This window comes from Limanda limanda, chromosome 18, assembly GCF_963576545.1.
Source record: "Limanda limanda chromosome 18, fLimLim1.1, whole genome shotgun sequence".
Lineage (NCBI taxonomy): Eukaryota > Metazoa > Chordata > Actinopteri > Pleuronectiformes > Pleuronectidae > Limanda > Limanda limanda.
The window spans coordinates 3,509,160-3,530,259 of NC_083653.1; the positions used below are offsets into that span (position 1 = coordinate 3,509,160).

Below are 21,100 nucleotides of genomic sequence, written 5' to 3' on the forward strand. Positions count from 1 at the left end.
CAAATCTCTTATCCGCTCCACAACCTTTTATCAAACCTTTTAGTCGAGAGTGTGAAGAGGACTTTGGAGAAAGTTGCAGGGGTGATCCCACAGTAATCCCCTCTGAAGTCAGAGTAAGAGTCGAGAGGGAGGGTTAGGATTAAACAATCAATTCTTTAATGTCGATCCTCTTAAAACCACCGGGCCCCTTTGTCTCACAGACTCCAACATTGACCTGCACAGTTAAGCTTCTTTAATATATAATCCCACAAATAGATCATATCATTTCAAAGCAGACATGAGTTAAACGCAGTTGACGGTCTGAGGTTTCAGTAGCTCGGGCGTTTCTTTGCGGTGCTGCCTGTACAAGGAGTTTCTGAGAGATAATGATGTGAATCACTCACCAGAGACTTGTATTTTCTCTCCAGGAGTCTGAGAACCACCGTCCTACTGTAGGAGCCGTGCTGAGAGAAAAGAGGTAAATGATTAAATAAGCAGCAGAGTGCAGATGAGCGAGAGAGAAAGATAATGTCCAAGTTGAGTGATGCATAATCAAAAATGCAGTTCAACACTGATACCCACCATCCACTTATTAAACCATGTAGCTTTAATATCCAGTAAAGCCAGTAGATGAATTGGTTCCAGGACTTTCTCTGTCCCATGTTCATGATGGAGGGACAACAGGGAGAAAGTGCTCTCTATAATTTCCTCCATATACCTACAGCAGGGTGAAAATAAGTAAAGAGTTAAACTGAAGTCCTGAACATGTGTCTCATTTTAGAAAGAAAAGAAAAGTAATTTGGAATAGATTAAACCATGAAGTTAATGGTTTCAACAGACTGTACATTGTGTGGAGGCCAACATATGTGCAACAAATCCCTTGTGGCTCCAGATTAAAAGAATATAATTGTTAATCTAGTTTTGTTACAAGACAATCAGTGACAACAGCCACTTACTTCTCTGGATAACGGATCCAAAAAGTCGTCACCTCCTTTTGAAAGTCATTCATCAATCGAATCTGAGACAGACAGACAGAGGAGGAGAAGCTGTAACATGTTTCTGTGCAGATCGGTGATGTTGTTTTAAGGAGGAGAGGCTGATACCTGTTTGAGAAGACGACTGACTTCAGGTCTGTTAATGTCCAGGTCGCCTGAGCCCGTTGGGAAACTCAGCTTTTGAGACTCAAAACTGGACTCCACACTTTTAGCTGAAAAGGTTAAATATTGGTGTTTATTTACATGATGTAGCAAAAAACAACTTACACTCCACATTTTCATTAGTCATTGACATTATAAACTAACTAGCTAGTCCCAATAGAACCTGTCTACATTGAGACCTATGAATTAATCATTCTGTAAGTCCAATGGTTCCTGCTGTCAGTGAGATCTGTGGCTTCACCTTCACTCCACTGGGATGGAAGCAGAAAGCTGAGAGGTGGATGTCACAAAACTATCGTGTCTGCCTGGGAGACGACTGAAAACACTCCAGTTCCCAACAGTAAGTGAGACAATGTGTTGTCTTGTGTTGGGGCTAGGGTTGCAAAATTCCGGGAATATTCAAAGTTGGAAACTTGCCATGGGAATTAACGGGAATATACAGGAATTAACGGGAATTAACGGGAATAAACAGGAATATACGGGAATTAACGGGAATAAACGGGAATAAACTGGAAATGTTGTGGGTAATTTATACTAACTGTATTTACCTTTTCATATACTGACATAAATATAAACATTTTGTTTTGTCATAGGCTGATTTGAGCCCTGAGGAAACTTTGGGCACTTGACTATATGCTTCTGCATCGTTGTGTCATTCTTAACATAGGTCTTTGCACAGTATTTGCAAATGTACACAGTCTTTCCTTCTACATTGGATGGGGTGAAATGTCTCCACACATGAGAGAGTGCAGGTGGCATTGTTCTGTAGAATAAGATGAGAAAAAAGTTTGTAAAAAAACTCTAATGCAATGCCAGAGATATAAATAGTTTGTCAAACATTTTGAATCTTCTGTAAACATATTTTACAATTGATGGATAAATGAATGGGTATAGGCTAGATGAACAGATGAACAATCCTCAATCAGCATGCTCATATATTTTCTCCAGTAATATCATGGAAACTTACCTGACTAGTCCTGCACACTACAGCAGGCCTCAATAGCCCTGCTGTAGAGTGAAGGATGCTGGGAGTTATCTGTGCATGTGATGGAAGAATGCACAGTGGAGGGTTGAAACTCAACGTGCAGCGTGTGCTGCATTCCATACATCTTTAAAATAGAGTTTTGAATGATGTTTTTATTGCTCAGTGTTTAATTTGCGTTTTTTTTTTTTTTTTTCAAAATTCCCAAAATTCCCGAGCTAAAGTTCCCATGGAAAGTTTCCGGAAAGTTTCCGGAAATTTACCGGAAACTTTCCACCCCTTTGCAACCCTAGTTGGGACTGTACACAAAGACAAGCTCAACCTTTGAAATGGACATTTTCCACAAATACCAATACTTTTCTCTGTTCAAAGCTGCACATGCACAACAGGACCCAGTGGTTTCCCAGTGGGAGCAGCGTACCCAGGCTGGTGTAGATCTCCCGAGTCACATTCAGTGGAGAGGAGGAGAAGCTTTTAGCAAAGAACTGCAGCACGTTATCCTGAAGGAGGTGAAGGGGGGGGGGAGATATACATTAATCATCGTCTATATAATCAATGACACATTAATGGCAGGTTATAAAAATAATGAGAAAAGTAAGCAGAAAAACACTGGGCAGTGTATTTGCTACCAGTTATCTCATCATCATGGAGAACAGTGTTATCTGGTTTTTATTGCCTCAGCCAAGGAGATTATGATTTCATTGCTGTTTGTTTGTCTGTCAGCAGAATTATTCAAAAACTAACAAACCAATTCCCCTGACAGTTTGTGGAGATGTGGGGAAGGACCCAAGCGAGTTTAATATCACCAACTATTAAAGCTTGAAAATCTCCTTATGGTTATTGATTATTAAATGAATGAAATGTGAAGACAGCGGTTGCAGTGAGCACATTGAGTGGATGGGGACTCACACTGAGGTCTGGGTCGGGCTCAGTCAGAGCCGCACAGAGCTTCCTGCGCAGGCTGCTCCAGCTCTCACAGCTCAGCACGTCAGAGGGGGGGGCACAGCACAGGACCTGAAGAGCCTGACAGCGCACCTGCACATAAAGTAACTCCAACTGTTAATAACATGAACATCTATGACACGTACGGCTTTGAATCTTTGCTCACATGTTAGGTTCGGTCAGTTTTACATTTAGTTCTGGTTCTGTGCCCGTGATGGATATTTTCACCAGCAGAGTATAGGCAAGGTTGGGAATGGAGGTGTTTTCTTCTTCATACTTCAATTGTGTATGTTCTGTACTTTATCTTCTGGTCCATTACTAGTTTCTACCACATCCCAGACATACTTGTACATTTCATTTATGTATTTTCTATTCATGTTGTGTGGAAAAGAATTTGATCGGCAAAGACATATCTTTAAAAAGTGATGACAAGAATGAATAACAGACCCAAAATACAGTTTTTAAGCAGATTTATATGTAACACAATGTCAGATCAATTGAATGAAGTAAAACAAATTGGCAAAGTAGTCAGATTATCAGGCTACACTCTACTGGGAGTCGTCTCCAAAACAAGTGATACTTATTTGTATTTTTTAGGCCTGAAGAGGTAGACTACCTGTTGAAATATGGAAAAGAGCAACGTCACTTAAAATCGTGGCTGAAATCTCCTGACCCCTCAGGCCCCAGGCTACAAATGACATGTATCAACAGAGAGCATGAAATAATGTTTATATGGTTTGTACATGTTGATATGGAAGTGAGCCCTTGTACCTCTTTGGGTTGGCTGGAGTCGAGTTTCTCAGCCAAGACCTGCAGCTGCTCTTGTCTGATGAATGCATAACTCTACAAAGGAAGAGGAAAGGTAAGAATTATGATGCATCATAAAACTACATTTTAAAGAGCTCTTATTGTTTGCTGGCATGACACAAGCAGTTTTACAAGTCACTTGGTGCAGCTTCAGTAAACTTTCTTAACATTCTTATAAAAAGATAAAATACTGGCGCCAAGTCATTTGCAATCTTTAGATGCAGTAAGTAAATAAAATGTGATGGTTGATGATTTGTGTAACTATTGTGTCTCTGACCTGGTTGAAGGAGGAGTCGCTATCGGAGCAGTTGTCATGGTAACGGCTGTTTGACTGACTGTGCTGCCTCTCTCTGTGCAGCTCCTCCTTCCTCATCTGGTCCTCCTCAAACTTGTTGATCAGAGACTCTACGATGATGATCATGGTGTTTTTTAAGGGCTGCATCATCTGCTGGTACCTGTCACAGAGAGATAACGTGCTTTTGAGTTCATATTATTAATCAGTCAGTTTAAAAACATGCAGCTTGAGTCAAAAAGAAGAAATATACTGTGGATGTCCATGAGATTCTCTGTTTGTTTATTACAGAATAAGATGCAACTGCTGTAATTAGGATATATTTGCCTTTTGGGAATCTCTGGAAGTCAGATATGGACGAAAGTAATATCTTTCTAATCTTTTCTCATGTTTCTGTGCTACACTCACTCAGCTGAGTCCCTGGTCCTGCGGGTGATGGCGTGGATCAGGGTGTCGTGACCTGAGCCGATTGCATGTTGTCCCTCTCCTCTGGTCAAGCTCTTGGTCTCCTCCTCCACCACTGTCCCCAGAGAGCTTTCCACATAGTGACGGAGGTACTTGACAAACTCATAACTGAAAGGAGAACAACGACATTAGAATTAGACTTAGACAATTTTAAAGTTGACGCCCCACTGGGTCTGGTGGCCTTACTTGTGGAAGTTCTTGTCGGTCTCCTCCAGGTGAAGGAGGATCTCTTCAGCGCATTCGGTCGACGGCGCCCCAGAGATCTTCTCGTTGACGCTGATCAGAAGCTGCTTGAGCAGAGACTGCAGCTCCAGCTCCTCTTCAGAGGACAACTGAGACATCCCGACAGCTGCTCGATGGGGACAGAACAGGACATGGGGTCACTGTTTGGGACTTCCTTGTGAGGTGGAGGTTAGAGAGGACTTCAGTTTGAGAAGGAGGATGAATCAGTTTAGTTTGTTCATATGTGGAGCCTATAGAAGATGAGCAGAACTATAAAAGGATGTTCGATGGAGCGGCTTGTGACACAATAGGTTGTTTTACGTTGCAAACAGGTAGAAATGAGAGCTACAGTCCGAATACACATCTAAATCCATCTTTTAATTCATGTTACAACTGTTTCTTATGTTATTTGGTTGTTATTAACCCTCCATCGACACAGTGGAGAGTAGATAATGAGTGAATTTACATTTGTTTTGGTTGAACTATCACTTATAAGCACAATAGTAAACAAGTGGATCCAACAGAAAACCAGAGGACACGAAGAAGAAGAGGAGATTGTGATGTTTGGTGTTTTGACTCTCTGCTCCCTCTGGTCAACATGTTGCACAGCTAGCAATGCTAACAACAAAGCTAACAGCTAAGCTAACAGACATTTGGCAAAGAAAACCGTAACTGGAGAAGATAAGAAGCAGAAGTTTGACCTCGACACAAACCATCAACCCGGAAGTGTAAACCAGTGAGTGTGAGATATTTACCGTCGTGTCAGCAGGTTTGTGACATGGAGAGAAGATGTCCATCAAGCTAGCATCCTGTCAGCCGCGTCTCTATGGCAACGGACCAGCGTCGACTGCAGTGCATTGTGGGAAGGAGGCAGAAACGAGACGCCGCATTCAATAGACATCGGGAAATACGCATTTTACCCAATAAATATAGATTTAGATAAACCAATAGATACAATTTGAGCAGCACGTTAATATTCAGCAGATTTTAACACCCTAACAAAAAATACCCAGCAGATGATGCGACTAACAGAAAGATGCTGCAAAGAAAAAGAGATGAACTTGACTCAAATGTGGACAAATAGAGAATTTAAAAAGAAAATAACAAAGACAGCTTTTCAAATGAGGCAGATTGATTAAATATAAACATATGAAGGAAAACCAGATGTTAAATTTGTATCGTGCTTAACCATAGCCTGTATATATAAAGGTATTAACGTGTAGTTTGGCTGCAGTCGTCTCTTCTCCGGGGCTCTTGAACGCATCCCGGTTGACGCAGCTAGTCACATGGCTCAATGTTGTGATCCCGGCTCCTCGCTCATGTGACCCCTTCTCTCTCTGATCCACCAGAACCGGGTCACGTAGAACCCGATCCAGGACCTGTTAGCTCGCGTTACCCCGCAGGAAACCACCTGGTTACCGTGGACCGGAACCACCAACCAGCAGCTAGCTTAGCTTAGCTTAGCCCCTTAGCTTCCGTGGGGCCGTGTGTGTGGAAGCATGGCGGCGGTGGACAGCTTCCAGTTCCTGCTGCGGGAGATGTCCCGCTGGTGCAGGTCCTACTGTGACACCCTGGCCCTGGTGGGCGCGGTGTACGCGGCCAGCCGGGCGGTGGTCCTGCTCCGGGGATGCTGCTCCGTGGTCCGGGTCCACTTCCTGCCCCGGGTCCTGCCGAGCCAGAAGCTGACCCGCAGATACGGAGACTGGGCCGTGATCTATGGTGAGGAGAGGACTGGGCCGTGGTACCTCAGTCTGTGGGACCATCTTTCAATCAATCATATTGTATTTGTATAGCCCATATTCACAAATCACAGTTTGTCTCATAGGGCTTTAACATGGTGTGACATCCTCTGTCCTTAACCCTCAGCAAGAGTCAGGACAAACTACTAAAAACCCTTTTAACAGGTGAAACTACGTAGAAACCTCAGAGAGACACATGTGAGGATCCGTCTCCCAGGACGGACACAAGTGCAAAAGATGTCAAGTGTAGGAAAACATCATCAAGATAAAGGTTTTGGCAGCATTGATGAGTGTTGAATCCTGGGATGAAGGATAACTTCAATACTATATGTCAAGCAGACCAGACACTGTCAAGACTGCTGTTACTGTCAGGGATTGAAAAAGAGGAACATTTTTAATGCATTATAGACAAAATCAATCAATACAACTTGTGCACAACTCTGAAAAACGTGTACCTTAAATATAAAGGTGCATAAATACATATAGACTCTCAAAACGTTGAGGTAAAAGAGGGACATTATCAGAATAAGTAGAAGAAGCCGAAGCCAGTGAGCTTGATATCAATCAATCAATCAATCAAGTTATATTTCTATAGCCAATATTCACAAATCACAGTTTGTCTCATAGGGCTTTAACATGGTGTGACATCCTCTGTTCTTAACCCTCAGCAAGAGTCAGGACAAACTACTAAAAACCCTTTTAACAGGTAAAAATACGTAGAAACCTCAGAGAGAGACACATGTGAGGATCCGTCTCCCAGGATGGACACAAGTGCAATAGATGTCAAGTGTAGGAAAACATCATCAGGATAAAGGTTTTGGCAGCATTGATGAGTGTTGAATCCTGGGATGAAGGATAACTTCAATACTATATGTCAAGCAGACCAGACATTGTCAAGGCTGCTGTTACTGCCAGGGATGGAAAAAGAGGAACATTTTTAATGCATTATAGACAAAATCAATCAATATAACTTGTGCATAACTCTGAAAAACATGTACCTTAAATATAAAGGTGCTTAAATACATATACACTCTCAAAATGTTGAGGTAAACTAGGGATATTATCAGAGTTAGTAGAAGAAGCCAAAGCCAGTGAGCTTGATACGTGATGGTTTATTTGCCTCTTGGCTCTCACATTGGAAGATAAGGCGTCCGGTGGGAAATGTCATGTTCGAAACACTTGCTGCACAACCACACGTCTGAATCCACAGCGTGTGGTTCAATGCTCTGCACAGATAGAATCAGGAGAGTTTCACTCAAACAGGTTGAGGATTGAATCCGTATAGAGACCAAAGTTGCACCAGTTAAACCAAAGCATCCCACCGGCCTGGCTGCAAGACAAACCTCAATGTTACACAGTTCTTACACTGATATCTGGAGGGACTAATAAAGGATTATAATGTAGGTTCTTCTCAGGCCATACTGATGTTTTTGTTGTTGTCTCATTGATAAATCCTCTCTTCTCTCAGGAGCGTCCGAGCCGGTGGCCGGAGCGTACGCAGAGGAGCTGGCGAGGAACGGCGTCAGCATCATCTTCGTCTCTCAGGACCAGACGTCGGTCCGAGACGCCGCCGCCTGCCTCTCCCAGAGCTACGGCGTGGAAACCCTCGTGGTCCTGGCCGACTTCTCTCTGGACCCGGCGGCCAGCGACGCCATTAAAGACGCCATGAGGGGCAAAGACATCGGCTTCCTGGTGACCTGCGTGGACGAGGCGCTGGCTTCCTCCCAGAGCCTGGTTGAGATCCCCGAGCAGAGCCTGCTGGACCTGGTGAATAAGAATGTGGCGGTGGCTTCTCTGATGGCGCGGCTGGTGCTGCCGGGGATGGTGGAGCGCAGCAGAGGAGCTGTGGTCAACATCTCATCGGGGGCCTGCTGCAGACCTCTGCCTGGACGAGTGGCCCTCACGGCCTCCACTGTGAGTCACAACAACACTGATATGCACACACATCACAGCATTTCACTTTTTTACTTCACTTTTTATATCTTTTATCTTTCATATATTTTTATTCAGAAATGTTTATCTCAAAATAAATGTTACTTTGTATAAATATTGGTAAAAAGTGAGTAAATAAGAAGTAAACAGTGAGTAAATATTTACTGGTTTCCCATTTTTGTATTGCTCTCCTATGCATGTTGTATTTATTGCGTTTTTATGTTTCTATGTTCAGTGTTTGCACCAATAACCAGAGCAAATTCCTTGTATGTGTGAACGTACTTGGCAATAAAATACTTCTGATTCTGATTCTGATTCTGATCAGGAAACACACGTTCACAGCCTCTGGAGACACTTTTCAATCTAAGTTTAGGTCTAAGTTCAATGCCTTAGCCTCCATTCTTCTTCTGTGCACTAAGTGAAAACATTAACACAAACCAGACAATAACGCCTTTCTCCTCCTGACACCTCAGGGCTACCTGGATCATTTCTCAAGAGCTCTTCACCTCGAGTACAGTGGCAAAGGGATCTTTGTTCAAAGTCTGATTCCCTTCCAGGTAAGACACCTAACATAGACATAGACTATGATGCAGCAGGACTGCTTGACATATAGTATTGAAGTTATCCTTCAAAATGTTTACCCTATCAATGCTGCTTAGTTTTTTGCAGGGTTTTTAGTAGTTTGTCCTGACTCTTGCTGAGGGTTAAGGACAGAGGATGTCTCATCATGTTAAAGCCCTATGAGACGAATTGTGATTTGTGAATACGGGCTATACAAATAAAATTTGATTGATTGATTGAACAGGACCATTACAAAGAATAAACAGCTGGAAGATTTGTTTGGTACTGATCCAGATGTATTGTGCATGTACCTGAGAACTGAAATCACACAATACCCTGAGTTCAAATACAGTAACTGCTTGTGTACAACATCCTGACGTCCTGTTTGTGTGTTTGTGTAACCAGATTGCCTCAAGCAAGCAACGACTATCAACATCGACTTCCTCGTGTGAAGGCTGGTTTGAGCCAGATCCAGCCGTCTACGCTCACCACGCCATCTCCACCTTGGGCGTGTCTACCCGGACCACAGGATACTGGCCTCACACGCTGCAGGTCGGTCCACGTGGAATGAATTTGTGGAAACAGATTCTTGTAAAATGAAGTTGTGTTTGATCGGTTCTGTTCTTTTTCTTCACAGTACGGGTTGATGAGGTGTGTTCCAGAGTGGATCTGGGTTCTGGGATCTCGTGTGCTCATCAGTATAACCTAGATCTCCTCTCCTCACTCAGACTCACTCACTGGACCTGTTGCTGTTACTCGAGTCATGTGGTTTTATTTAAGGTTATTTAAGAGTAGCTCTGTTTGAGGAGACTGTGATTTTCAGGAATCTCTCCTCTCGTTACAATGTGTGATAATCTGTGGTGGTATAGATAAATAAGTGAGTGCACACATAATCTCTTAAATACTGGGTTGGATGTTTAAATTTACCATATAACCGGATAATAAATGTAATAAATGTCTTTGCCGTGCACAGACTCGAAGTTGGAAACTGGGTTTGAGTTGAACTTGAACTTTTATTCTAGTCCTAATTCCCAGCGGTGCCAGAGGACAACACTCTGACACATTATGTTTTCTTGCCAGGACTTTAAAGGCAACAGACCCACTGGACTGTTAGATAAGAGAATATTTAAAATGTAAAATCTGATTGTAGAATTGTTTTATTTATTTTTGTAGCTATATGAACAAGTCGCACATTGAAGCACTCCTACATTCTAAAAAGTTAAACTCTATTAATGATAAGAAAGTTAACGCACGATCAAAGGTACAATGAGAAGTGTGGGACAAGAAGAAAAGGCCAGCTCAGCAATAAGTTGTATATTCACATATGTTTGCATTAAAGATCTTCTTCTGAACGTGGTTCACTGTTTTGTTGTCTTGTTTACGATCTGAAACGCTGACTGTGGTCTACGTGCTGAAGGCCACGCACGCTGGTTTTCTCTAGAAACCCAGGAGGTTGTAAATCATTGACGTACAAACAGACACCATGCCAGAGTTTCTCCTGTGACCTCCTGAGATCAGCCGGGGTCAGACGCTGGATTTAAACCTGGGGATCACGCCTGAGCTGCAGTTTCCTGTCAACACACACGTGGTGCTCAGCACACCCGACCTGCTTTCACTGGATTATACAGGAAACCAGGAGATGTGAATATACTGTCGGTGTCAATGAAAACTTGAGAAAAATCAATAATAAACTGCTGTCAAATGGAGAAGTAATTATTAGTATAATAGTAAAATTTATTAATTTCGTTTGATTAAGTATAATTTGTATCTTGGGAAATCCCTCCTTTTAAAGGTTAACAAAATTTTTTAAATAGTTCCCCAAAACTGAAGCCAAATGATTTTAATCGCCCCCTAGTGGCTGACTGCAGTAAAGGTCATAAACTGTACATATATGGGACATCAACCAAAGTAAAAAGTCAGAAAAAATATTTCTCAAAAATGGTTTCTGCCATTTTAGGTAGTTCTTATCATATGGATGTTTAGTCAAGTGTTAATTTTGATGTAAGTTTGGTTTCAATAAGTTATTTTTTATGATATATTATGATGAAATGTGATGATTGACAGCTGAAACTGCATCATCATTGGTCGAGAGTGTGTGTCAACAGGACCAAGCTACCGTGGCTGATCCCTGATGACCTTTGTGCAGACTCTGGCTCTAAATGACCTAATGCGTGTATGATAGCTTGGCTTGAATCCAGGATATTGTGGCTTCATTTCTGGAGATGCATCAACGATTTTCAATCTCAATCAATGGTTGAAAGGTTTTCTTTTGGTGTTGTTGGTGAAGGTGGAGGAGAGTCCTGCCTCACTCGCTTCCTTCTGAGGCCGCCAGCGTTTCATTCACCTCATGTTCAAACTCTCCTGTCGCTCCTCAAAGTTGTTTTACTTTCACCAGAGGCTCACATTGGTTGTTAGGACTGGAGGTTTTGTTGTTGTGGTTAGGACGGTGTCCTTCCTGATAACACGCCGAAGAGACAATGAAAGGACGAGTGCTTCTTCTTCTTCTTCTTCTCCTCCTTCACTCCTCCTGTTCATCGTCCTCTTCAAGCATCGCTCGGTTCTTTCACCTTCTTCCTCAGTGGGATCGTACGACCGGTGAGTACGAATATTATCTAGTTATTCATTCTTGATTAAGACATTTTCAGATCTATGTTGGAATATGTTTGTGTCATACAAGATTCTGAAAGATTTGTACCATTCACTATTTGAAAATACAGTAAATACACAACCTAATCGTCAATGCACACATTTATGAGAAGCTCAGTGAGATGCGTTCGGGAAAGGTCTTTAAACAAACAAAAATACAATCTGATCGGTTTGAAGGGAACTCGAATGTTCATATGATCAATATTTGGTTTGATATGGATTTAATAAAGCATCTTACTTATATTTAGATATAGCTACGGTACATTTAATCATAATAGTGCACAGAGTGGTAGACATGAGGGAGATTATCTCGACCTTCAGAGGAAGCACATCTCTCATTGTCCAAGGAGAACTAACGTGTTGACGTGACTCAACAGTAATTTGGAGTTTGACCAATCGGAGAATCCTGTGCGACTGTGACTCAGCATTATTTCAGAATTAAACCAATCAGAGAATCCCACTGAACGTGCATCCATCAGAGGATTAAAACAACATGTCATAGATTTTGGATTCTGAAGAGAAGAGATAAAAACGATCCTGTTTCTTTGTTTTGATTCCAACAAATCGAAGGACTGAAGAAAATCGACAACACGGAATCAATGAACATTTAATAAAAGAAAGAACCTTAATGACTCAGAAATGTAATTTGTAATCCTGTAAATATTCAATCAAAACAACATAAACCCATGTAAGAGAAATGCTCAGATAAAACTTTATGATCTCAAAACCAAGGTGATGATATTCTTCATCTGCTCGAGTTGCTCGGCTCCATGTTTTACATTCTTTGAATTCGGATCTGCAGTGGTCGGTATTAACCAAGGATATCGTCTCGGCTTCCAGCAGATAACTTTGTTTTGGAGACTTAGAATCCGCAGCTGTGTCTTTTATCAGCAAAGTCACAAGAAACGATAAAAGTTTAGCCTCGTAAGAGACTCGCGTCCGTTCTGTTGCACTTTGTTTTCTGAGCTGAGGTCGAGAGGTGTTCAGAAAACAAAGCCCAACAACTAATTGAATCAATAAGACGTCTTAAATAACGCAAATACTCCCTCAATTGTTTGTCCTTGACTCTTAATGGTCGATTCCCCAAACAGAGAGACAGCTGGCGCCTGAGATGGCTGAATGGGACGTGCTGGGCCGCCTGCTGGACAAAGTGCAGAGCAACTCCACGGTGATTGGGAAGGTCTGGCTCACCGTGCTCTTTGTGTTCCGCATCCTGGTCCTGCGCACGGGTGCTGAGGAGGTCCGGTAATACACTACGTGTACTCATTTGAGCACCAGGGGTCAAACAGACTTAACTGCTGGATTGAGAATGTCACAATCCAACTCCACCTTCATCTCTCTGAAGGTCTGTATCACATCCTCTTCCTCCGTCTCCTCCCTCAGGTGTGGGGCGACGAGCAGTCCGACTTCGTGTGCAACACCGAGCAGCCCGGCTGTGAGAACGTCTGCTACGACCGAGCCTTCCCCATCTCCCACGTTCGCTTCTGGGCTCTTCAGATTATCGCCGTGGCGACTCCGAAGCTGCTCTACCTTGGTCACGTCCTTCATGTGATCCACATCGAGAAGAAGGTAGTAATGACAGCCAGAAATAGAAATATAGTGGCAAGGGGAAATGGATCATCAGCTGGTTTCCAAACATTATGTTCGGATCCTTTTAAACCTTTAGATCTTTGAATCAGAGGAGGGTTCATTTACTTTGTTGGTGGACTATCTGTGTAGTTGTATTCCCAGGTCCTGATCAACCCACTATGTGACGCCTGCCTGCCCAGAAGCAATTGATTCACTCGTAAAGTCAGGGGAACAGATATATTCTATCAAGGAAACCAAATGTAGACGTAGAATAAGGGTTTGGACAAAGTGGGTCCGTCCCAAACTATCTCCTCTTGTCTTCCACCAGATTATTGTGAAACATCTAACTCTGTCTTCTCGTTCTTCCACCCTGAGGTGAAAGAGAGGATGAAGAAGCAGGCGGAGTTGGACTCCCAGGTCAGCCTGTTCCTCAGCAAGTCCTACAAAGTTCCCAAGTACACAAAGAGCACCGGCAAGATCAGCATCCGCGGCCGCCTCCTCCGCAGCTACGTCCTCCATCTTGTGGCCAAGATCATCCTGGAGGTTTTGTTCATCGTGGGCCAGTTCTATCTCTACGGCTTCACCCTGGAGGCGCGCTACGTCTGCGCCACCGACCCCTGCCCGCACAAGGTGGACTGCTTCCTGTCCCGGCCCACGGAGAAGTCGGTCATCATCTGGTTCATGCTGGTGGCGACGGTGGTCTCCTTGGTCCTGTGCGTGATGGAGCTGCTCTACCTGTGCGTGAAGGCTGTGAAGGAGTGCATGACCAGGAGGCAGCACTACACCGTGACCCCGGTGACGCCTCCGTCCTCCGAGAGGAAAATGTTTAAAAGCCGGGACGCGGCCATCCAGAATTGTGTCAACGTGGAGCTGGAGCTGCAGGGACAAATGGTGGGTGTGAACGGGGTCAAAGGTGGGGTGAGCAAGGTCGTGAAGACCGTACCATCTGAGAATGACATGGGGGAGGTCCACATCTGAAGCGTGGAGGCGGTGATGGGTTCCAGTATCTGTGTGTTGGGCTGTAGAGGGGAAGGGTGTGTGTGTGTGTGTGTGTGTGTGTGTGTGTGTGTGTGTGTGTGTGTGTGTGTGTGTGTGTGTGTGTGTGTGTGTGTGTGTGTGTGTGTGTGTGTGTGTGTGTGTGTGTGTGTGTGTGTGTGTGTGTGTGTGTGTGTGTTTGTGTGTGCCCAGTAAATAAAGGTTGAGGGGAAGTGGCCAGCTTCTGTAAACAGATCTCAGTCACATGCAGAATGTTGTTTAAAGTGACTTCCAGAGACGTTTGTGACAGAATAGAAAAGCAACAAAGATGTCCGTCGTTTTAAAAGACTGCAGATCAAAGGTTTGATGGATTTTGAGACATTGTGACGTCATATTTTTGATTCAATAAACATCTCATATTCAGAATCTGATTAAAATGCTGCTGTCTTTTTCTTATCGTGTTGTCATTTTGGCACAATATAAATTACAGTGCATTTAATTAAGCAATCATTTTCAGTTTATATTTTATTTTTTAATTAAGCCATAAATCTATCACAATGTATTTTGTGTCTGTTAACAGGTTACACTTCTGGATCCGCATAAAGTATATCTACAAGATAATAAGCTTATTTGAACCTGCTGCCATCAGCTAAAAACATTGATAGATAAAAGTTTTAATTAGCAAACAGACTTTTCACGTTTTTGCAATGATTTCGCATATTTTTAAAGAAACGGTTTGTTCGATTAGATGATAAATATGATGCTACAGCCAGGAGACAGTCAGCTGAGCAGGAAGGGAGATGACAGCTCGGTTTGGTCTGAAAACGAGAAAAATAAAAACAGCGCCGGCACCTTGAAGGCTCCCAAGTTAATGGGTCATATAATATGTGTTTAACCGGTAAAGAAAAACGTACACTTAGCTGTAATATGTGTCGACCTCTTGGGTGTTTTTGCAGAATGAACAGCCTCATCTAGCACACGGTAATTACACCTGCTTCTTTCTCTTCACGCAATCATCTTCAAAAATATATATATCAGCGTTTTCCAAAAACGTTAAACAGTTCGGTATCGATACATGTGAATCAATCGTGAGTCGGTCTCAGCTGTCAATCAGGATGTTTCACCCCATTTTATAGCATCAAATAACGAATTAAAAACCAAACTTGTCAGAACATTCATCAGTTTGAGAAGAACTTCCTAAAATGCTAGAAGCCATCTTCGGGGAAATGTGTTTTGACTTTTGAGTTTGGCCCTTGTCCTGTCCACTAACATGGAGGAGACAGGTGTTGTGACTGAACTGTAGAAAGACACAGTTGAATGAAAAAGTGTTTCTCTGGGCAGCATGAGCACTTTCAAACTGATAAAAGACAAAACAAGAGAAGCTGTAGTTGTGTGGTTTCAAAGTAAAGTGAGAGATATGTAGTCTTATGGCTTGTTTAAAGTCCAGAACTGTCTCTTGGAACCCTGAAGGAAGATACCACCACACCTATCAATTATTACACTCCTCTTGTTCGGGTGTTTCATCAACTTTCTCCGCTCTCGTTTGCTGACTGGCTCAACGTGACATGAGAGCCACATGCAGGTTGTGCAACGGATTCCTCCCCAGGTCCCGCCGTCCTCACCCAGCACAAAAACTCCAAGGTCCAATTTCAGTTGGTGATTAGATCTGACCAGAGACGGTCCAGCCCTGACCAGTTCAGCAGGTAAGATGCAGCTCCTTCTGTTCTCTGTTCAGAAAACTGAGCTTTTATAGATTTACAGAAAGACATATTTAGAGAATACATAGACTTAAATGTCCGGTGAAAATATTGATTCGTTTTCTACATTTTTAGACGAAAACCGTGGGTTGTTAATCTCCTCAAGCTGATTTACATGCAATCTCGTTTTAATTCTATTGCCATTGCTTTACTGCTGAACTTTAAACCTGTATTACTGTATTATCTGATCCTTTTTGCCTGATTCCTAAAATGTTTTAATCCAGTTTTCATACAAGTGCTGTAGTATTAATGTTTTCATTATCATGATAATATTTCTTCTTGTTCTAAACATAGCTTTCACTTAAATATATGTATTTAAATTGTAAATCACTGTTATCTTTATATAAAATGTTAACGGAAGCTTTATTTATAGGGAAGCTCTGTTTTTTTCTACCTCTACTATTCTTCATTAGTTGATTATTAAGCCAATGATTTTTTTATTACGTCTTCTTCTCGTGTTGCGCTGCCAAAAAACTGAAAAGTGATTCATCTTAGTGAAACAGAACAATGAGCTCTTCTTTCCACAGCAGAGGTGGAAACAAAATCGTGATTTCTAACTAATTGATTAGCTGAGTATTTACAGTATTTTCCTTCTTTTCATCTCAGATCAGTACCTGAATATCACATTCAAAGATGGGTGACTGGGGATTCCTGTCGACCTTGTTGGAAAAGGTCACCTCTCACTCCACTGTCATCGGAAAGATCTGGATGAGCGTCCTCTTCCTGTTCAGGATCATGGTTCTGGGCGCCGGTGCCGAGGCCGTGTGGGGCGACGAGCAGTCGGGTTTCATGTGCAACACTCAGCAGCCTGGTTGCGAGAACGTCTGCTACGACTGGATCTTCCCCATCTCGCACATTCGCTTCTGGGTCCTCCAGATCATCTTCGTGTCCACGCCGACGCTCATGTACCTGGGCCACGCTGTGCACGTCATCCACGCCGAGAACAAGATGAGGGAGCAGAAGAAGCTGATGTCTGCCGGGACCAAGATGAGCAAAGAGCCCAAGTACACAGACGACAAGGGCAAGGTGAAGATCAAGGGGAGCCTGCTGGGGAGCTACCTGACACAGCTGGTTTTCAAGATCATCATCGAAGCCGCCTTCATCACGGGCCAGTACTACCTGTACGGCTTCATCATGGTCCCCATGTTCCCCTGCTCCAAGAAGCCCTGTCCCTTCACCGTGGAGTGCTACATGTCCCGGCCCACGGAGAAGACCATCTTCATCATCTTCATGCTGGTGGTGGCCTGCGTCTCTCTGTTCCTCAACGTCCTGGAGGTCTTCTACCTGCTCTGCTCCAGGTGCAAGCGGAGGTCCAAGCGGGGGGCGCGGCACATTAACTCGTCGGAGAACCCGGCCAGTCTGTCCAACTACAGGCGGACAACCACGGAGGAGGCGCTGAAACAGAACAAGCTGAACATGGAGATGGAGAACAGCAACAGCATCGGAGGAGGCCTGGACGGCGCCAAGGAGGAGAGGCTGCTCCTGAACACTCATTGAAATGAATTCTCTTGTTTTCAGAATGTAAAGACTGAAGTTTTGTAGCTGTGAGGGGAAAGAAGATATGAAATAAAAGCTGTTTTGAAGCCTAATGATTAAAGCCAAAGTGATACTTAGGGACCAATTTTATACTTTTTTTAATGGAAATCGAATGATTTATGAAAATGTGCAATACTGATAATTATTTATTTATGTGTGAGAGAGCAGAATGTTGTCTGTGCCCAGTTATTGAATGTGTCCTTTATTAAGTTATTGTCATGTTCATTATCTAGGACTTGAAATTACTTTGCTTACTGAACAATGATGATGGTGATGATGATCGTGGTGAAGAAACTCTGATGTCATGTTTTGTATGTTTTCTCATTTTTAATAAATGGTTAAAGTTGAATACAAATTGTGTTTCATTCACTTTTCACACTTTTCACTTCCACGTCGGACAACTTACAAAAATTCACATATTTAATCCAATAGTGCTGCTGCCGATGAGTCAATTACTGACGAGTCTAATAATGATTTTCAAGATAAAACAATTCAAATGAACAACATATAATGACAGCACGGTGGATAATGTCAGGCACAGCTCCTCAAAATCATATTATGAAAAAAGTATATGAAAAAAATCCTTATATATTGAGTTTATTCTCAATAAAGAGGCAAAAAACTCTCCATATTCACATCTTAGAGGTTGAAACCAATGATTTTTTTTTTTGCAATTTTACATTTAAAAATACTACTTTATTATACATAGGGGAACAAATACAGGAATAAATATAACAAAGACTTTCTCAAATTCAATTCATACAAAAGCATCTTTGTGAAGTCAACAATATGAGATTCCCTCCGTTTCTTGAGATCTTATGAATCTCTGTGAGGAGGAAATAATAACTTTTCGTTAAAAAAACTAACGTGACCGTTGACATAGTCTTTTCCCAGCAGGGTTATTGTACAACATTGGATTAGTGTGTGTGGAGATCGCACACGTATCCCTGACTCTTACTCCATTAATTCAGTAGCTGTGTGATAGAAATGAACGATCACACATGAACCTGCTGTGGATTAAAAGCCAATCATTAACCCCTGCAATCTTTTCAGAGCTGAGCCCAAAAATGGTCCACTGGAGATTTATCATCTCACAAACGTCTCGACAACGTGACGGCCTGTTGCAACATCTGCCAATCTAAAGTTCAAGGTATCACAGGCAGATCTGCTTTGGTTCAGCAGCCTCTCTGTCACTCGGCTCCACAGCTGCTGAACGATCTGTTTGTCTGGAGCAAAACGTGCGACTTTTAAAGGTAAGCTGCTCTGTTACTTTAACATTTGATATTTTAAGATTAAAATCAAACTATTTCAAGCATATTTTAATGCTTTAATTTTCAGTTGATCGAATAATATCAAAAATATCTCCTGATTGCTGATATGTTAAGAAGAATATTGGTATTTATTTTTACTATAGGAGCATGTTTTCTGCCTCGGTAGAGTTTTATGAACATGTCAGTATGAGTGTGTGAAACAAAGCCAGAGTTTGGAGGAATTTAAATATTCAGATTAAAGCATTTTCCATAATCTGTCAGAGTAAATATATATTATCAATGTATTTCTAAAATCACATAAAGCAATGATCTGTAGTCACTTCAGTCATAAAGTTTAGTTATATAAATGCTTTTATAGATTCTTCTTTATGCTCTGAACTTCAGGGATTTTAAAAAACGTCTGTGTGTCTGCAAAACAAAAGAGATTCTGCTGTTTTTAATAATGTTCACGTTCATTAATCATCATATATTACAGCACCTAGAACATTTCTTTTTTTAATGAGAATGCTTTGACCTATTGTTTTTTTTTTATTATTATATTTTTCTCCTCTGTGGTACAATCATGGTCATTAAACATAAGAATACTTGCTGATGAATTACAAAGAAACATACATATACTGCTATTATAGAAGATTAATTACATTTTCATTAAATTTACTTATTTTGTCCATGTTTTCTTGTGCGTTTGTTTCCACATAATCCATTAATAGAGTTTTCCCCTTTGCCTTTCAGGGACCATGGGTGAGTGGGGTTTTCTGTCGTCTCTGCTGGACAAGGTCCAGTCCCACTCCACGGTCATCGGGAAGGTGTGGCTCAGCGTGCTCTTCATCTTCAGGATCATGATCCTCGGAGCTGGAGCAGAGAAGGTCTGTGTGGTCGTAGTTCACACGTCTGTAGCTTAGTTGCATCACTGACTAACGGCATGCAGGAGTTGCAGAGGAAATAACATCCTCTAGTGGCCATAGCAAAAGGATAGTCAGAATCAGAATCCTTTAATAGTCCCACAGTGGGGAAATGTGAGGGTTTTACAGCAGCAGCGCAGGCACAGCGCAACAAGAGCAAAAGAAAGAGCAAAAACAACAAAGTAAGAAACAAAAACAACAATGAGCAAAACAAAGAAAAGTAAACAGTAAATAAGCAAATAAATAGTAAGTAGTAGAACAACTAAACAACACAATTAAATAATTAAATAAAATAATTAACTAAATTAAATTGCACAAATTGCACGAATTTTGTTGTGTGTTCAATGGGATCACAGCTGGTGGGGTAGTGCTGCATTCAAAAGGTTTTAATTTGTGAGGAGACATATTTTTATTATAAATACAATACTCCTGTGTCTTCTAAATTGAGCGGTTTGCATGTTGACATGCAAAAATGACATATTTATTTGGATTTAAATCGGCCAATTCAAAAATCCTTTCAAATTAGATTATCACTAAACGTCTGTTGCATGCCTACAATATAATTTTGTGTTGTTGCACACAGCAGTACTTCAGTGCACCTCCACAATGATGCCACCAGGGGGCTCTTGATGATTTGTTTAAGCTCAATAAAACAACTGCCACTCTGTTTGTTGTTTACATGTAGTAACAGTCGTTTCTGTGACGCTACAGGTTTGGGGCGATGAACAGTCGAACATGATCTGCAACACCAAACAGCCCGGTTGTAAGAACGTCTGCTACGACCACGCCTTCCCCATCTCGCACATTCGATTCTGGGTCCTGCAGATTATCTTTGTGTCGACGCCGACGCTCATCTACCTCGGCCACGTGATGCACGTCATCAGCAAGGAGAACAAACTGAGAGAATACAACACCGCCCACTCGGGGGGCTACAAACAGCCCAAGTACTCCGATGAAACAGGCCACATCAAGATCAAGGGCAACCTCCTGGGGACCTACATGACCTCCATCTTCTTCAGGATCATTCTGGAGGTGGCGTTCATCGTGGGTCAGTATTACCTGTACGGCTTCATCATGGACCCGAGGGTGGTCTGCTCCCGAGCTCCGTGCCCCTTCACCGTCGAGTGCTACATGTCGCGTCCCACCGAGAAGACCATCTTCATCATCTTCATGCTGGTGATGTCCTGTATCTCTGTGGCGTTCAACTTGGCCGAGGTCGTCTACCTGTTGTGTGACCGCACGGCCCGGCGGAAGTTCAAAACCGCTTCACGTTCTCCCGTCGCGATTCAACCCCCGTTCAACACCGAGATGAAGAGCGAGAAGTTCGGCCTCCACTGAACCAATCACAGCAAAGCCTGAGGGACAT

At 42.4% G+C, this 21,100-nt stretch overlaps 5 protein-coding genes across 5 annotated transcripts in view; 4 read left to right on the plus strand and 1 right to left on the minus strand.

Moving 5' to 3' along the window:
* tbc1d32 (TBC1 domain family, member 32) overlaps window positions 1-4,965 on the minus strand; it is a 52,116-nt gene extending 47,151 nt beyond the window's left edge. Inside the window, exons 1-10 of the mRNA XM_061091686.1 lie at window positions 4,811-4,965; window positions 4,568-4,732; window positions 4,145-4,322; window positions 3,832-3,903; window positions 3,028-3,153; window positions 2,540-2,618; window positions 1,083-1,186; window positions 936-997; window positions 562-697; window positions 384-443 (exon numbers count right to left, since the gene is read on the minus strand). Coding sequence (XP_060947669.1) covers window positions 384-443; window positions 562-697; window positions 936-997; window positions 1,083-1,186; window positions 2,540-2,618; window positions 3,028-3,153; window positions 3,832-3,903; window positions 4,145-4,322; window positions 4,568-4,732; window positions 4,811-4,965 — 1,137 coding nt within the window. The remainder of the gene's footprint in view (window positions 1-383; window positions 444-561; window positions 698-935; window positions 998-1,082; window positions 1,187-2,539; window positions 2,619-3,027; window positions 3,154-3,831; window positions 3,904-4,144; window positions 4,323-4,567; window positions 4,733-4,810) is intronic.
* Window positions 4,966-6,173: 1,208 nt separating this feature from the next.
* Window positions 6,174-10,434, plus strand: hsdl1 (hydroxysteroid dehydrogenase like 1). The gene is made up of 5 exons (XM_061091618.1): window positions 6,174-6,565; window positions 8,054-8,499; window positions 8,991-9,074; window positions 9,484-9,630; window positions 9,716-10,434. The coding sequence occupies exons 1-5, from the start codon at window positions 6,346-6,348 to the stop codon at window positions 9,785-9,787; spliced, it is 969 nt and encodes a 322-aa protein (XP_060947601.1). The 5' UTR covers window positions 6,174-6,345; the 3' UTR covers window positions 9,788-10,434.
* Window positions 10,435-12,835: 2,401 nt separating this feature from the next.
* Window positions 12,836-14,271, plus strand: gja11 (gap junction protein, alpha 11). The gene is made up of 3 exons (XM_061091643.1): window positions 12,836-12,964; window positions 13,108-13,293; window positions 13,669-14,271. The coding sequence occupies exons 1-3, from the start codon at window positions 12,836-12,838 to the stop codon at window positions 14,269-14,271; spliced, it is 918 nt and encodes a 305-aa protein (XP_060947626.1).
* Window positions 14,272-15,891: 1,620 nt separating this feature from the next.
* Window positions 15,892-17,910, plus strand: gja13.1 (gap junction protein alpha 13.1). Its single transcript, XM_061091586.1, has 2 exons — window positions 15,892-15,971; window positions 16,632-17,910. The coding sequence occupies exon 2, from the start codon at window positions 16,659-16,661 to the stop codon at window positions 17,520-17,522; it is 864 nt and encodes a 287-aa protein (XP_060947569.1). The 5' UTR covers window positions 15,892-15,971; window positions 16,632-16,658; the 3' UTR covers window positions 17,523-17,910.
* A 762-nt stretch (window positions 17,911-18,672) lies between these two features.
* The window catches only part of LOC133024317 (gap junction Cx32.2 protein-like), a 2,756-nt gene continuing 328 nt past the window's right edge, over window positions 18,673-21,100 (plus strand). Inside the window, exons 1-3 of the mRNA XM_061091382.1 lie at window positions 18,673-18,814; window positions 19,565-19,698; window positions 20,446-21,100. The exon at window positions 20,446-21,100 is cut by the window's right edge and continues 328 nt beyond it. Coding sequence (XP_060947365.1) covers window positions 19,570-19,698; window positions 20,446-21,072 — 756 coding nt within the window. The 5' untranslated portion in view covers window positions 18,673-18,814; window positions 19,565-19,569 and the 3' untranslated portion in view covers window positions 21,073-21,100. The remainder of the gene's footprint in view (window positions 18,815-19,564; window positions 19,699-20,445) is intronic.

Bases quoted from the DNA above. Each gene is read 5' to 3' on its own strand.
- hsdl1 (XM_061091618.1), top strand. From the start codon at position 6,346: ATGGCGGCGGTGGACAGCTTCCAGTTCCTGCTGCGGGAGATGTCCCGC. The intron at 6,566-8,053 runs GTGAGGAGAGGA...CTCTTCTCTCAG, and splicing joins AGACTGGGCCGTGATCTATG to GAGCGTCCGAGCCGGTGGCC. The intron at 9,631-9,715 runs GTCGGTCCACGT...TTTTCTTCACAG, and splicing joins ACTGGCCTCACACGCTGCAG to TACGGGTTGATGAGGTGTGT.
- gja11 (XM_061091643.1), top strand. From the start codon at position 12,836: ATGGCTGAATGGGACGTGCTGGGCCGCCTGCTGGACAAAGTGCAGAGC. The intron at 12,965-13,107 runs GTCCGGTAATAC...CTCCTCCCTCAG, and splicing joins TGCGCACGGGTGCTGAGGAG to GTGTGGGGCGACGAGCAGTC. The intron at 13,294-13,668 runs GTAGTAATGACA...TTCCACCCTGAG, and splicing joins TGATCCACATCGAGAAGAAG to GTGAAAGAGAGGATGAAGAA.
- gja13.1 (XM_061091586.1), top strand. From the start codon at position 16,659: ATGGGTGACTGGGGATTCCTGTCGACCTTGTTGGAAAAGGTCACCTCT.